The 15,793-nt window shown below is 43.3% G+C and overlaps 1 protein-coding gene across 12 annotated transcripts in view; it reads right to left on the bottom strand.

Annotated features, from left to right (window-relative positions):
* Positions 1 to 2,960: 2,960 nt before the first annotated feature.
* Positions 2,961 to 15,793, bottom strand: part of ACSL5 (acyl-CoA synthetase long chain family member 5) — a 51,446-nt gene continuing 38,613 nt past the window's right edge. For all 12 annotated transcript variants that reach the window (XM_086379030.1, XM_086379028.1, XM_086379036.1 and 9 more), the window contains 11 exons: positions 14,292 to 14,426; positions 12,766 to 12,900; positions 12,142 to 12,237; positions 9,173 to 9,245; positions 8,807 to 8,895; positions 8,163 to 8,279; positions 6,142 to 6,285; positions 5,369 to 5,470; positions 4,813 to 4,884; positions 3,965 to 4,111; positions 2,961 to 3,227 (listed from right to left, as the gene is read on the bottom strand). In XM_086379030.1, the coding sequence (XP_086235156.1) occupies positions 3,971 to 4,111; positions 4,813 to 4,884; positions 5,369 to 5,470; positions 6,142 to 6,285; positions 8,163 to 8,279; positions 8,807 to 8,895; positions 9,173 to 9,245; positions 12,142 to 12,237; positions 12,766 to 12,900; positions 14,292 to 14,426 (1,104 nt within the window). In that variant the 3' untranslated portion in view covers positions 2,961 to 3,227; positions 3,965 to 3,970. The remainder of the gene's footprint in view (positions 3,228 to 3,964; positions 4,112 to 4,812; positions 4,885 to 5,368; positions 5,471 to 6,141; positions 6,286 to 8,162; positions 8,280 to 8,806; positions 8,896 to 9,172; positions 9,246 to 12,141; positions 12,238 to 12,765; positions 12,901 to 14,291; positions 14,427 to 15,793) is intronic.

The following is a 15,793-nucleotide window of genomic DNA, read 5'->3' as shown; positions in this document are numbered from 1 at the left end:
CATTTAGGTTGCTTCTGTGTTTTGGCTGTTGTAAATAGTGGTGCTATGAGCATGGGGATGCATGTATCTTTTCAAATTAGAGTTTTCAACTTTTGCAGGTATATGTCCAGGAGTGGGGTTGCTGGATCATGTGGTAACTTAGTTTTTTAAGAAATCTCCATACTGTTTTCTATAGTGGCTATAACAATTTCCACCAGCAATGTAGGAGGGTTCCTTTTTTCCCGCACCTGCAGCATTTATTATTTGTAGACTTTTTGATGGTGGCCATTCTGATATATGTGAGGAAATACCTCACTGAAGTTTTGATTCCCATTTCCATGATAATTAGCAGTGTTGAGCGTCTTTTCATGTGCCTGTTGGCCATCTGTATGGAGAAGTGTCTGTTCAGGTCTTCTGCCGTTTTCTGATTGGGTTAATTTTAAGCTGTTTCTGTATTTGGGAACTTAATCCCTTTTAGTTTGTATCCTTTGCAAATATTTCCTCCCATTTTTCAGATTGTCTTTTTGTTTTGTTTATGGTTTCCTTTGCTGTGCAAAAGGTTTTAAGTTTAATTGGATCCCACTTGTTTATTTTTGTTCTTCTTTCCATTACTCACTCTAGAAGATGGATTCAAAACAGTATTGCTGTGATCTATATCGAGTGTTCTGTTTTCCTCAAGGAGTTTTATAGGATCCAGTCCTACATTTAGGTCTTTTGATCCATTTTGACTTTAATTTTGTACCTGGTATTTAAGAATGTTCTAATTGCATTCTTTTACATGTAAGCTGTTCAGTTTTCCCGTCACCACTTACTGAAAAGACTGTCTTTTCTCCATTGCATAGTCTTGCCTCCTTTGTCGTAGATTAATTGACCATAGGTGTGTATGAGCTTATTTCTGGACTTCTGTCCTGCTCTGTTAATCTCTCTCTGCGTAGCAGTACCATGCTGGTTTGATTACTGTAGCTTTGTAGTGTATGGGAGTTCCCGTGTGTATTATTTGTTGCTTTTCCCTTGCTGCTTTTAGTATTCTCTTTTTATCTTGAATTTGTGTCATTTTGATGGCACGGAGTCTTGGTGTGTTCCTCTTTGAGTTAACCCTGTATGGGACTCTATGTGCTTTTGGACTTGGCTGATTGATTCCTTTCTCAGATTAGGAAAGTTTTTAGCTATTATCTCCTCACTGGTGGGTGGAGATGGACTTTGACCCCATGGTGGACTAGGCTGTGCCTAGGGGCATGTCAGGACAGGACTGTGGGCCCTTTAGTCTTTAGGAAGCCTGTCTCCTGATGGGTATGGCTGTTATCTCCCCAGTTAGTTGTTTGGCTTGAGGCATCCCAGCACTGGAGCCTTCAGGTTGTTGGGTGGGGCCAAGTCTTGGTGCAGATGAGCCAATATGGCAGCCACCAGGAGTGTTCACGTGGTTGAATGTTCCCTATTATGTCTGCCTCCAGTGTCTGTGTCCCCAGGGTGAGCCACAGCCAGCCGCCTTTTGCCCCTCCAGGAGACTTATCAAAACCAGCAGGTAGATGTAGCCCAGGCTCCTATCAAATTACTGCTTTTGCCCTGGGTCCCAGTGCACATGAAATTTTGTGTGTACTCTTGAAAAGTGAAGCCTGTATTTCCCCCAGTTTTCTGGGGCTTGTCTTTCTGATGCCAGATCCCTGGGCTGAGGAGCCTTACATGGGGCTCAGGACTCTCTCTTGTAGGAGAACCTCTGCTATATAATTATTCTCCAGTTTGAGGATCGCCCAGCCAAGGGGTATGGGATTTGATTACATCTGCCCTTACGAGTCTGCCCTTACAGCCCAGTCTCACTGTGGTTCCTTCTTTATGTCTTTGGTTGTAGAAGATCTTCTTTGGTAGGTTCCAGTTTTTTCATCAATGGTTGTTCTGCAGATAGTTGTGATTTTGGTGTGCCCACAAGAGGTAAGCTCAGGGTCTTTCTATATTATACCATCTTGGCCGCTGTCTAGGAGACGTTCAACCTAGTCATGTCTGCTCATGTTCGCTTGAATTGCTCCAAGCCTGAAGCTGATGTGAGTATTTGGTTCTAGGCTGGTGGACTTGGAGGCTTAAAGTCAGGCTCTTTTAAACACAAGAGTAGAATTACAGTAGTCACCTGTTCAAAGAGTAATTCTTTCCAAGGTAGAGAACTTGAGATTGGGGGGTTGGCTTGTGAACACTAACGGAAGGGCACTTGGGGATTCAGCAATGAATGAAAGAGGACTCTGGCCCACTCCAGTGAGGACTAGGGAGGTAGACGGATAGTAAAATATATGTCAGCTGGAATCGTGTATTATGAAGAAAGCAGGTGGGACAGTCTGATAGAGGTGACATTTAAAGCATATGAGGGGACAAGTCGTGTGTCTCTGGGAGCGTCTGCACTTTAGGCAGAACAACAGGCTAGAATGTGCCTGGCATGTCTGAGGACAGGAAGGCAGCTAGTGTGGGTTTAGCTGGAATGACTGAGGGGGTAGTGGGAAAGGAGGTCAAGGAGACAGCAGGAGCTAGGACATGCAGGGAAGCTCATTCCTGCCTTCCCTTCTGTCTCAGTATCCCAGGATAGCTCTTCTGGGCTCAGGGTCTAGAAAGACCAGAAAGGAACACTCTTCAAGACTACATGAATGATAAAGGAGAAAGAGCACCAACTGTGCTCAGCTGGAGTCAGGCTTTGGTATTTTTTTATTCACAGCTGTTGGATAGAAGGCCTGATCCTCAAGGTCATTTCCTTCAGTAGCTATCAAACATGGTGACGTTCTAGAATCACCTAGGGACCTTTAAAAAAATCCCATTGCCCACACTGTACCCCTGGCCAGGTTAACCAGAATCCATGAAGTGTCACACAGGCATTGGTATCTTTTTAAACTCCCAGGTAATTCTAGTGCATAGCCAAGTTTGAGAGCCACTAGCTTCCGTGATTGTCAAGGAACCCTTGTCTAAGGCTGACTCTCTTCATGATCCACGAGGAAACACACCACAAATTCAGTTCTCTGCAATAGTTTATTCTTAACACCTTGTATTTTCAGACGATATCAGTACGTGTTGAAGGCGGGTAAGGTACAGCAGGAAGTGGAGTCGGGATGAAAGATCAGTCGATTCCTTCCCAGGAGATATGGCTGCCGTGCAGGCTTCATGCCTTCATTCCCAGTTCGGGAGGTTGCTACTCAGTGCTTCCTTCATTTACTGGAAAGCTGCACTTGACGTGGGGTTTCAGCTCCTTTACCCACAGCTTCCAGCTCAGCAGCAAACTGTTGGGAATAGATTCGGTCACCAGGTATACTGTGGAAAACACCCTCAGAACATTCTTTTTGGGCACAGTGTCACAGGCCCAGTTTTACATTCTCCCAAACTAGAGACTTTAGGAAATGCTCAGTGGGATCAAATTCTTCCCTTTTGGACACAGACTTTAGTGAACACAGAAGGACATAGAGGAAATCTGTCTCATAAACATGATTAATATTGTTATAGCTTAAAACTCTACTTAATTTTAGGGGTTTTATGAAATAGTTAGAAACTATGTTCTTAAGTTCCTCAGAACTTAAAGGTCTCTTAATTTGAACATTGGAAACTCTAAATATTGAGACCACCAATGAGTTAAGTTAACTATAAAACAAGGAAAAAGTCTCAATGGGTCACTTTGGCCCCTGAACGTTATCACTTATAAAGGCTGGATTTCACAAGGCAGGAACAAAGATTCTGTACGGATGGACCTTGAAGGAAGGTGTCTTGATAAAAGCAGTCCTAACACCTAAGATGTCATCTAAGCAACGTTTAAGATGGGAAAGACGAGTTATTTAGTTCAAGGCTAAGTTTGAACTAAATAATCTCTAACTGAATATTTTTTAAAAGCCCCAAAATTATGGTTTTATAATTTAGTAGGTAAAACAACAGGAGGAAAGACAAAAAGAAAATGAACGTAAGATTAGTTTTAAATCCACATTCCTACAAGGCAGGATACTTATGGGCCCCTTGCAGCTGTAAGTACCTTAACCTACTCCTGGGTGTTCTCATACAGACTCTTGATTTGAGTTCCAAAGTGCTTGGCAAGGTCTCCCCGCTTTGCTTTCAAGGTTGGTGTCAAGAGTCCATTTTCAATGGAAAATGGCTCTGGATGTAGATGGATGCATTTGACCTGGAAGAGGTACACACGTACACACATTTATTAGTGATCCGGGCTGTTCTGCGGAACCCTTCTAAATGCTATGTGGGACTTCCTGGTGGTCCAGTGGTTAAGAATCTGCCTGCCAATGCAGGGGACACGGGTTCCATCCCTGGTCTGGGAAGATTCCATATGCGGTGGAGCAACTAAGCCTGTTTCCGTGACCGCTGAATCCACATGCCACAGCTACTGGAGCCTGTGTGCCCGAAAGCCAGTGCCGCACAACGAGAGGGGCCACCTCCACAGTGGAAAGTCTATCCACCACAACTTGGGAGTAGCCCCACTCGCCGCAACTAGAGGAAGCCCACACAGCAACAGAGACCCAGCTCGGTCAAAACTAAATGAAAAATAAATGCTACGCGAGGAAACTCGAAGAATCTTTTCTCTTACAGAAGTGGCATGATGACGTGGGAGGGTTAGGAGAATAGTAACATATGCCCATTCTCACACTAATAATTTGGGAAAGACATGAGTGGAGAAGGAGAATGAATAATGAACAGCGTAGAGGGACTACAAAAATGAATGCAAAAGTCACTGCCATTTGTCGTCAATGGGTTAACAGTACCACTGAAGTCAGTTCCTTGGAAACTGAACTTCTTGACCCCATTATAAATGCAAACTTGAACACTTTCTAGTGTGACTTGAGAGGGCAGGATAACATGAGTAATACATACCTGTTCAAAGGATTTAAGGCCACCGTCTATCCCAATTTTATGCATGTCTTCTAATATGGCTTTCTTTATAGTCTAGGAATATAAAACATAGCTTAGAGACTGGCTGTTGAAAAAGAGCCTAAAGAAAAGGCTGAGCAGGAACCAATTCAAAACACCAACTAAACTCATCAGGATAAAAGCAGGATGTAGGGGTATGCACAAGAACGTGTGATATCTAAATGTTGCTCAAAGAAAATAATGAGAAGAAAAAGCAAACCTAAATGGTAACAGGGGTTTTCTCTGGATGGCATTATTTAATTCCTCATTTTCCAATTAATTTTTTCACAATGCACATCTTACTATAAAAAGAATAGTGATTTTGGTAGTTATTTTTAAACTCTACATCCCATCTTCCAGTCTAATAAAACCAGCCAGTACAGACACAGCAAGAGTCTGTTCTTCCAGCGAGGAGGTTCCGGGAAACCGTGGGTGCCCAAGTTGAAGGGTGGGAGAACAGGGAATCCCCCTCCCATGATGGGCCCATGGGTGTGCATAGGCTTTCCTGACTGAGACTTACTTGGTTTTGACACAGTTCTTCCATAGAGCCCTTTACCCCAATCTTGGCTGCAAATGGGGGAAGTGCATCTGGGTCAGGAACCACCACTCCCACTAGGAATGACTGGAAAGGAAATAAAGGCATGTGAACTAGCGCAGCACTGCCCCCTAGTGGGGCAAAGAAGGCAGCGTTACATCTCCCTAATACATGATGGTTCCCAAGCCTGACATTCAGGGCTGGAGTCCCTTGGACAGCAAGATCAAAACAGTCCATCCTAAAGAAAATCAGTCCTGAATATTCATTGGAAGGACTGATGCTGAAGCTGAAGCTCCCTGATGCGAATATCTGACTCCTTGAAAAAGACCCTGATGCTGGGAAAGATTGAAGGCAGGAGGAGAAGGGGACGACAGAGAATGAGATGGTTGGATGGCATCACCGACTCGATGGACATGAGTTTGAGCAAGCTCTGGGAGTTGGTGAAGGACAGGGAAGCCTGGTGTGCTGCAGTCCATGGGGTCACAAAGAGTAGGACATGACTGAGCAACTGAACTGAACGGAATCCTACTATTTTCTCAAAATATATTTCAAACCCTCATGGAACTCTAATCTCATTTTCCCACTTAACATCTCTACAAAAATGTTCCATTCAAATGTGATTGTTCAAAAAGAAATGGTGCTCAATATTAAGCTTAAAGCAACTCTGACCTCTGCATATCAATCCTCCCGCACTCCCAAGAAGCCAAGTTTAAGCACAGTGTTTATAAAACTGGTGATTGTTAAGAAATGTATGTTACCTGTAAGCTTTCCCCATGTACAAAAATCTGCGACACCAGACTACTCCTGATGTAGACAGTTTCTATCTTCTCTGGAGCAATGTATTCTCCTTGGGCCAGCTTGAAAATGTTCTTTTTTCGGTCGATGACCTTCAGAGTTCCGTTCTGCAGCAGACAGAAAGACAACAGCATCAGTGTTTCTGAGCCTATTGAGGGATGTCAGTGAAGAGCAAGGTGAAATCAGAGGTAATCTTCCTTTTTTTGTTTTTAATCTTCCCTTTAAAACTTGACCTCTCCATTGACTTTTGGACAATCTTTCATTTCTCTTTTTGGCTTTGGGGAAAGGGGAGGGATGCAGCCTTCCACAAAACCTGTCTATACTGTGTCTGTGAAGAGTCAGTGGGCAGCCTCAGAAAAAGTCCCCTGGACCCACTGGGATTATGCACATGGTTGCCTCATCCAAAAAAGAAATTTTGCAGCTCTTAATTTCCAGTAACTTAATTTCCAATTACTTCATTCCAGCACTCTTGGGAACAGGGAAGGTGTTATCTTTTATTTAGACTTTAGAATGATCTTCCCCTCCTTGTCTCCCTTTTCTCTATCGCTTTTAAATCCAGGAGCAGTCTGTACAGCTCCACTGTGCCACTGCTAATCAAACAAGTCAGTAATTGCGCTTGTTAGGACAGGAACAGCCAGGGAGAGCTCTCTGACCAGCCACCAGAGGTCACTTGCAGGTTCTATCTCTGGGCTAATTGATTTGAGGAGCATAGGTTTTTAGGGATTTGAATTGTAGAACTGGAACAAGTGGCAAATACGGTCCACATGATCACACCCGAAATAGGGCAATAGACTGAACCAATCCTGGAACCATCAGCAAGGCCAACTCCAGAAATTAACCACCAGCTCAGCCTAACAGACATTATCTGAAAGTGATGAATAAAGCTCAGCCCTTTATAATTCTAGTGTGAAAACACATCTATTGCCTATACTTTGGGCTTATTAGACCTGAGAACTCTTACTATACAGACACAGACATGTTACCATAATACCCAAATCTATAAAATACATTATTAGGACCAGTGTTCTTGGAGATTTTGTTGTCAAACATTTCTTGAATATCACTTAAATCTTGAGAATATTGAGCAAGAAGGGGGTTTTAAATCTGGTTACGTTCCCACTCCCCCAGCACATAAGAGACAAAAACTTTCCAGAGAGGAAAGCTCATGAAAATTCCCTTCAGGGCTTCTAAGGCACCATCATTACTATGCAAGAATTTCCTCTCTTCCTAGGAAAACAGATGGGGTTTACAGAGACTACTTACTGCTGATTTTCTGTCAGCAAGCTATGATTTAAAGACAGTCTCAGTCTGCTTTCACCAAGAGAGGCTGTGAAGGTCACTGAGAGGCAAAAACTAGTCTCTGCATACACCTGGCTTAGAAATCCTGCCCCCTCATTTTGATGTGTCTGCATATTAAGTGGGGGAAAAAATATGTATCCCTATAAAAGGCAAACACTACAGGCCCATGGAGTTATCTTGAGTTTTTTCTGCCACAAGAAGAGTAAAACTCACAACAACAACAAAATACATTACTACACTTCTTTGGAAAAGTCACCAAATTTTTCCCTGTCTTTGAGCAAGTCATTCATGGTATCCAGGCTTCCCTGGGATCTCAGTTGGTAAAGAATCTGCCTGCAATGCAGGAGATGCCGGTTGGATTCCTGGGTCAGGAAGATCCCCTGGAGAAGGGAAAGAAAGGTACCCACTCCAGTATTCTTGGGCTTTCCTGGTAGCACAGATGGTGGTAAAGAATCTGCCTGCAATGCAGGAGACTTGGGTTCAATCCCTGGGTTGGGATGATCCCCTGGAGAAAGGAATGGCAACCCACTCCAGTATTCTTGCCTGGAGAATTCCATGGACAGAGGAGCCTGGCAGGCTACAGTCCATGGGGTCGCAAAGAGTCGGACATGACTGAGCAACTTTCATTTTGAGCAAGTCTATTCCCTCGTTAAGGGACACCCAGAAGTTTTGAAGAAACACTCACTGGGAGCCAGCGACCAATGTCTCCTGTGTGAAGCCAGCCATCCTTGTCCAAGGTTTCCTGTGTCTTCTCGGGCTCCTTCAGGTATCCTTTGAACACGTTGTGGCCCCTGATGCAGATCTGTACAGAAGTTGGGAGGCGATGGTGACAACAGCAAAGGCTGCTACAAACACCTACTCCCGCCTTTCATCTTTTTTTTTCCTGCCACCTTGATTCATTTGACGCTTCCACTATACGTATGAGGAACACTGGCTTCCCTAGTGGGTCAGATGGTAAAGGATCTGCCTGCAATGTGGGGAACACGAGTTCAATCCCTGGGTTGGGATTGAAGATCTCCTGGAGCAGGGAATGGCTATCCACTCTAGTATTCTTGCCTGGAGAATGCCATGGACAGAGGAGACTGGTGAGCTACAGTCCATGGGGTTGCAAAGAGTCGGACACAACTGATTGACTAATACCAATGACACTAATGAAGAGCGCCGGATTTTAATTTCTATTGTGGGGGACAAAGTTAGACTCCAAGACATTGAAGTCCTAAAATTCTCGAAAGAACCAAACACAAACTTGCTCACAAGTGTGTGCTTTTTCTGATACACACATCCCCACCACGATTATGTAAAAAGGACTGCTGGGCACAGCCTACTTGCCTCTCCTTCATTGTTCACGGCAAAGTAGTTCATATCAGGTACATCTTCCAGCTTCACATGATTGCAAGCCATGGGGACTCCAACGTGGCCTAGAACACACCACAATGAATCAGCCAGGATACTGGGAAATGGTGATAACTCCAGCCATGTTTGAGAGATATTTATGGATTAACTCTAGAAGAATAAAACTGAAAAGTCATTTGGCAGTGCCAGACAGTCGAGATAGAAAAGCCTGGACCAACCCTTAGATTTAGGATCTGCCACATTCATCCAGAGTATTGAGGCTATCTAAACACCCAAATCCTAGTTTATCTAGAACTGTTCACCCAGCCATTGCACCCACTGTCCAGTAAACAAAGAACCTACCTGATTTCCAATCCCTAGGTAATGTAACTGTACAGCCAGCAGTGCATTCTGTTTGACCATAAGCTTCAAACACCTGTGTGAACCAAAGAAGGGCTTTGAGAGTTACTCAAGATACAGCAGGAGCTGGCCATGCCCTATGGCCAGACATGAAGAAAGCAAGGTGTCTGAGAGCTGGAGGACACTTAGTGTCCTAAAACCTTGGATTCGTGAGAGCCTGAGCTGCTGGGTCTTTGCAACTGTGGATTCACTAAAAAACCAAAAGGGTCCAGAAATTGACCAAAGTATGGAAACATACTATACTTCGGGAAATGTGGCACTACAAGCTGATGGGGAAAAGAGAGTTATTCATTAAGTGACATGCAATCCAATGGCAACTGGACTTGAACCTAGGCAAGGGCATGCTACTGAAGGAGCTAAAGAAAGTGAGAAGTATCTTTTAAGGGAAATAGCTATGGTGTAGAACAGGGGTTGGCAAACTTCTGTATATAAAACCAGAGAGTGAATATATTTGACTGTATGAGCCATTTGGTCTCTATGTCAATGACTCATCTCTGCCAATATAGCACCAAAGTGGCAGTAGACAATACATAAATAAATAAGTATGGCTGTGTTCCACCAAGACTTTATTTACAAATAGAGGGAACAGGCCAGATTTGGTCTGTAGCACAGACCAACTGCTGGTATAAAGGATAACCTTGACTGGAGAGGGGCTGTGGGGGAAACACATGCACAGTCTGAAGTGGAGATGGGGTCTGTCCCAGGCAGAGCTGCTGGAAGAGAGGAAGGCATTTCTGGGAGGGATATGACATAGGGCCTTCTGATCTATGGGTGTTAGGAGCTGAGGGAAAGGAAGGAAAGGAAGAAAGAGGAACTCTGGCCTTGGCATCAATTCAGAATCTGTTGTGAAGACAGTTATACACATAGGTGGTACTTGATGAGGACAAGGCTGTTTGCTTCATTCATACTGTGCGTGTTGGCTGAAAGAATGAACTAGTTAGCCATCGAGGGGGAAAATATGAGACTATCTGTACTCAAGCCCTTTTACTAAATTCCAGATGGAGCAGAGACTTAATTGAAAAAGGTAAAACCACAAGGTTACCAGAAAATCTGGGTGAAAACAGTTTTATGCAATATTGAGGGTTGGGTCAGGAAGCCTAAGGTCTAAGCTCTTATAAAACCACATAAAAAAGGTGACTCAGTGCAAAAACATTTAAAACTTTTATCTAGCAATACACAGCGCAAAAGATGAGACTAGGACATACACTTGTAACACAACAAAGATTGATTTTATTACTATTCGAATTCTTAGAAAGCAAGGTGAAAGAGAACCAAACTCTCCTTTGCTCTTTTTTCTATGAGGAGGTAATGTAGTAATTCATGAAAGCAATACAAGTGCCAGTAAACAATAGAAAGGATGTTTAGGGACTTCCCTGGTGGTCTAGTGGTTAAGACTCTGCACTTCCAATGCAGAGGTCTTGGGTTCAGTCCCTGATTGGGGAACTAAGATCTGCGTGCCTCATAGTGCAGCCAAACACACAAAACCTCACAAATACTATTAAATACATCTGTGAATGTTCAATGCGATGAAGGCAAGGGAAAAAAGAGCCCCCCAAAAGATATTTGGTGTTAATAAAAGAAACAAAGCTGTAATAAGATTTTTCAAGTATCTGTTTGGCTAAGATTTAAATGACTGAAAACATCTATCACTAGCAAGAAGGTGGGGCTATCAGGACTTGTGCTTTATTTGCAGGAATGTATAAGAAAGACAAGACCCTTCTGAGGAAGTGTGAGCATTAACATTAACATGTAAAAAAAACTCATATACTTTGGCCCAATAATTCCCACTTGCAAAGATTTATCCTAAATTGATAGTTGCATAAATATGCACAAATATCCTTATCATCTCATTGATTATAACAGCAAAAAAAAAAAATGATGTCTATCAATAGGAAACTGGGTTTCCTAGGTAGCACAAGTGTAAAGAATCCACCTGCCAATGCAGGAAATGTAAGAAACACAGGTTCAATCCCTGGGTTGGGAAGATCCCCTGGAGGAGGGCATGGCAATCCAGTCCAGTATTCTTGCCTAAAGAACCCCATGGACAGAGGAGGCTGGTTGGCTACAGTTCATAGGGTCTTTAAGAGTCAAGAGTTGGACACGACTGAAATGACTTAACACGCATCAACAGGAGACTAGTTATTTGGGTACATTCAATAAATGATTACAAAACCATTAAAATGATGTTTATTTGACTAGGATCAATATGGACGGGGCGAGCACTGCTTAACAAGTATATTAGAACACGGATGTCATTTTTTAAAGATGATACTCCATTTATCGTTATTATAAAACATCAGATGTATTTCCCATATAATAATATCCTCTAACTCACTTTGCACCTAACTGTTTGTACCTCTTACCCTCCTACCCCTAAATTGCCCTTACCCACCACTTGGACTTTGTTCTCTGTATCTGTGAGCCTGATTCTTTTTTATTACATTCATTAGTCTGTTGCATTTTTTAGATTCCACATATAAGTGACGTCACATAGAATTTGTCTTTGTCTGATTCATTTCACTTGGCATAATGCCCTCCAAGCCCATTCACACTGCTGCAAATGGCAAAGTTTTGTTAACATTGATGCTGTTTGTGTCAAGGTTTCTGTATACAGATGCATTAAGCAGTGACTGGAAGGATATTTTCTCTTGACTTTGAGTTTCTGGCTGACTTTCTCCTTGGCACTTTTCATTTGTGTTTTCATTTTTATTTAAATAGTGAGTTTTACTTGTGCAAAAGTGAAATTAGCTATCATCCCAAAAAGGTGCCTATTGCCTGAATGGGAAGGAAAGAAGAGGTGATGTATGGATATATATAACGAATTCACTTTGCTGTACAGCATAAACTAACACAACATTGTAAAGCACCTACACCCTAATAAAAATTTTTTTAAAAAAAAGTACTTGGCCTACCAGACATCCCAGTGCTGCCCGGAGGAACGTCAAGACGGGAGGTGAGATGGGGGCAGCTCCGGTGATCAGGAACCGAACCTTCCCACCCAGGCTTTCCTGTTTAATAGAAACAAAAGACCCGCTGAAAACTATTCCCTCGGCTTTAGTCTCCTGCATTGCAAAATGGGCAGAACAGCCTACTTATCCAGTGTTGTCATAAGGATTAAACTAATTAATTCACACAGCACTTAGAAAGGGTCCATCATTGTAGAAAAGAACTTAAAGGGTTGGCTCTTATGGTAACCACCATCCACAGCGGGAACCAGACCTGCATTTTTTTTTTTTTTTTTTACATTTCCTCAGGTAATTTGTATTGTTGGATCTTTCAAATTACTTAGGACTCTCAACAGACCACCCAAGAGAATGAAAGAGAGAACCTAAGAAAAATCCACTTTCTGTATTTCAGCCAAATCCCTTTAGTGACAACGTTGTCTGAGAGAGATCTCAAAAGGCTGAGTGAACGCAGAAAGTGCCAAAGGGTCTCCAGTTAAAGAGACGCTTGACCATCAAAGGAAAAGCAAAGTATGCTGAAGCTGAGGGCAGCCCAGACACATACCTGGCTCCATCAGGATCTACCCAGCATACCTGGATCTTTCCAAAGATGAGCTTGTCCCACAGACTGTCACGTCTGATGATACCCCTTTTCACTTCACGGAATTTACTGGCAACAGCTAAGTTCAACAAGAACTTCTTCAAGGGTGTCTTGGCTTCATTTTGTACCTGCAGGAGTGAGAGGAGTGACAGCTCCTCTTAGTTGGAAACCTACTGGATACTCACCAAAGCCATTCATCAACAAACAAGAGATAGCGCTTCCTAGCATCAAAAGCGGAGAAGGCAATGGCAGCCCACTCCAGTACTCTTGCCTGGAGAATCCCATGGACGGAGGAGCCTGGTAGGCTGCAGTCCACGGGGTTGCTGAGGGTCGGACACGACTGAGCGACTTCACTTTCACTTTTCACTTTCATGCATTGGAGAAGGAAATGGCAACCCACTCCAGTGTTCTTGCCTGGAGAATCCCAGGGACGGGGGAGCCTGGTGGGCTGCTGTGTATGGGGTCGCACAGAGCCGGACATGACTGAAGTGACTTAGCAGCAGCAGCAGCAGCATCAAAAGAAAGTGACTCTTATTCATGCACTGGTATGCTGAATAATGATGAAAGTTCATGCTAACAAAGAAGTGAAGTTCATACACACACACAAAGCTCCAGCTCCTCCAAATTCCTTGTCCTTAGCAAAAAACCTTGACAATTAATACAGCATGTCCCCAAAAGGTAGCATCTATCTACAAAGTTACCCGGGAGTACTGATGAAACAGCTGATTCTGTACCTGTTAGGGCTTTTGATTTAGGATCATATGTATGTATGTTATATAGTATCATAATATTACAAAGAAAATTTTTCACTGACCAGTTTTGAAGGTCACTGGGGCACCAGTGCATTATTTTCAAGACTGATAAATAAAGGGGGCAAAAATCAAATATTTGTGCCTTCCTGGAAGACTCTCAGCTAATGAAGGCAAGAGAAATGCTTGGATTAGAAAAATCACCATTTTCCTAACCTTAATGAAAAACAGAGCAGAGATCAATATCAGCTAAATCTGTCATGAGGCCATGAAATTTTGGCTCATCTCCTTATTAGACCTGACTCTGGACAAGCTATTTAACCTCCAAGGTTCAGTCTCATCATCTGTAAATTAGGGATAATAAATGTTGGTGTGATTTCCTGGGTTTTTGTAGGAATGAAATGATGGAATGTATATGAAATATTTACCATGGGCTTAGCACCTCAGCAAGAAGCACCCTAACCAGCAGGTGTTATGGAACCAGAGTAACAATTTCCAAGTCAGCTGAATTTTGAGAGGTTCCTCAAGTCTCTGAATTAATCTGTTTCTCCATATCACATCCAAGTAATCTCATCCAGAGGAAAGGGGGTTTCATTTGTACGATTTTTCATGGCTGCATTTGTAAGTGTGGCTGTAAGTGGATGCTGGTGGGGTGGGGGTGAGGGTGGAGCTGGAGCACAGTTCCTAGCAACACAGAGTCTCTAGGAGCTGTAGTCAGGCCTAAAGCCCTGCACAGCTCAGGGCCAGCCCAGCAGAAGCAAGGTAAGTACCTTATCATAGACCTTGTTAAGGAGTCGAGGCACTGTGGGGAACAATGTGGGCTTCAGGGTCCTCATGTCGTCAGGCAGCAGCCGAATGTCTCCTTGGAAGAATCCGACTTTGGCTCCACAAGAGTACACGATGACCTAAAAGCAAAACCAGAGCGTGGGACTCAGAGCCAAAGAACCTCTTTGAGTCGGGTCTGTTTGGGACAAAATTAAGGACATCCAATGGGCACTTTGATGTGAAGAGTTGACTCATTGGAAAACACCCTGATGCTGGAAGACTGAAGGCAAAAGGAGAAGGGGGTGGCATAGGATGAGATGGCTAGATAGCATCACCAACTCAATGGACTTGATTTTGAGCAAACTCTGGGAGACAGTGAAGGACAGGGAAGGCTGGCAGGTGGCAGTCCATGGGGTCTCAAAGAGTCAGATACTACTTAGTGACTGAACAGCAACAAAAATGCACACTTTTCTCTGGACCCCCTCACCCCTGACACTTCATGTACCCAGAACTCTGAGACCCTACTCCCTAGACAGGATGACACTCACCTCTGCTGAGGTGGCAGGACAGGTAAGTCAGATTGTGAGGCTGCAGGCCCACCCCTATTCCACCCATGGCTCTGGGTGAGTGTCTAAGGCATCGTTTCTAAGAGCCCGTTCATTACATAGCACTAAGAAAAAAGCACTCAAACTAGAACACGCCTACAGTGGTTAAGACCATCTCAATTTCAGAAGTGATAAAATGTGAAAACTCCCGAAGTTTTCACGTATATTCACGGAATATACATCAAGGCTGTATATTGTCACCCTGCTTATATAACTTATATGCAGAGTGCATCATATGAAATGCCAGCTGGATGGAACACAAGCTGGAATCAAGATTGCCAGGAGAAATATCAATAACCTCAGATACACAGATGACACCACCCTTACAGCTGAAAGCGAAGAACTAAAGAGCCTCTTGATGAAAGCAAAAGAAGAGAGTGAAAAAGTTGGCTTAAAACTCATCATTCAGAAAACTAAGATCATGGCATCCGGTCCCATCACTTCATGACAAATAGATGGGGAAACAATGGAAACAGTGAGAGAGAGAGACTTTATTTTTTTGGGCTCCAAAATCACTGCAGATGGTGATTGCAACCATGAAATTAAAAGATGCTTGCTCCTTGGAAGAAAAGCTATGACCAACCTAGACAGCAAATTTAAAAGCAGAGACATTACTTTGCCAACAAAGGTCTGTCTAGTCAAAGCTATGGTTTTTCCAGTAGTCATGTTTGGATGTGACAGGTGGACTATAAAGAAAACTGAGCACCAAAGAATTGATGCTTTTGAACCGTGGTGCTGGAGAAGCCTCTTGAGAGTCCCTTGGACTGCAAGGAGATCCAACAAGTCAATCCTAAGGGAAATCAGTCCTGAATATTCATTGGAAGGACTGATGCTGAAACTGAAGCTCCAATACTTTGGCCACCTGATGCGAAGAACTGACTCATTGGAAAAGACCCTGATGC

Source organism: Bos grunniens, chromosome 26 (genome assembly GCF_055505025.1).
Source record: "Bos grunniens cultivar Pamir isolate PY7600 chromosome 26, Bosgru_T2T1.0, whole genome shotgun sequence".
In the NCBI taxonomy this organism is placed as follows: Eukaryota; Metazoa; Chordata; class Mammalia; order Artiodactyla; family Bovidae; genus Bos; species Bos grunniens.
Note: the sequence above shows the minus strand (reverse complement) of the source record. Positions and strands in the feature narration are given on the sequence as shown.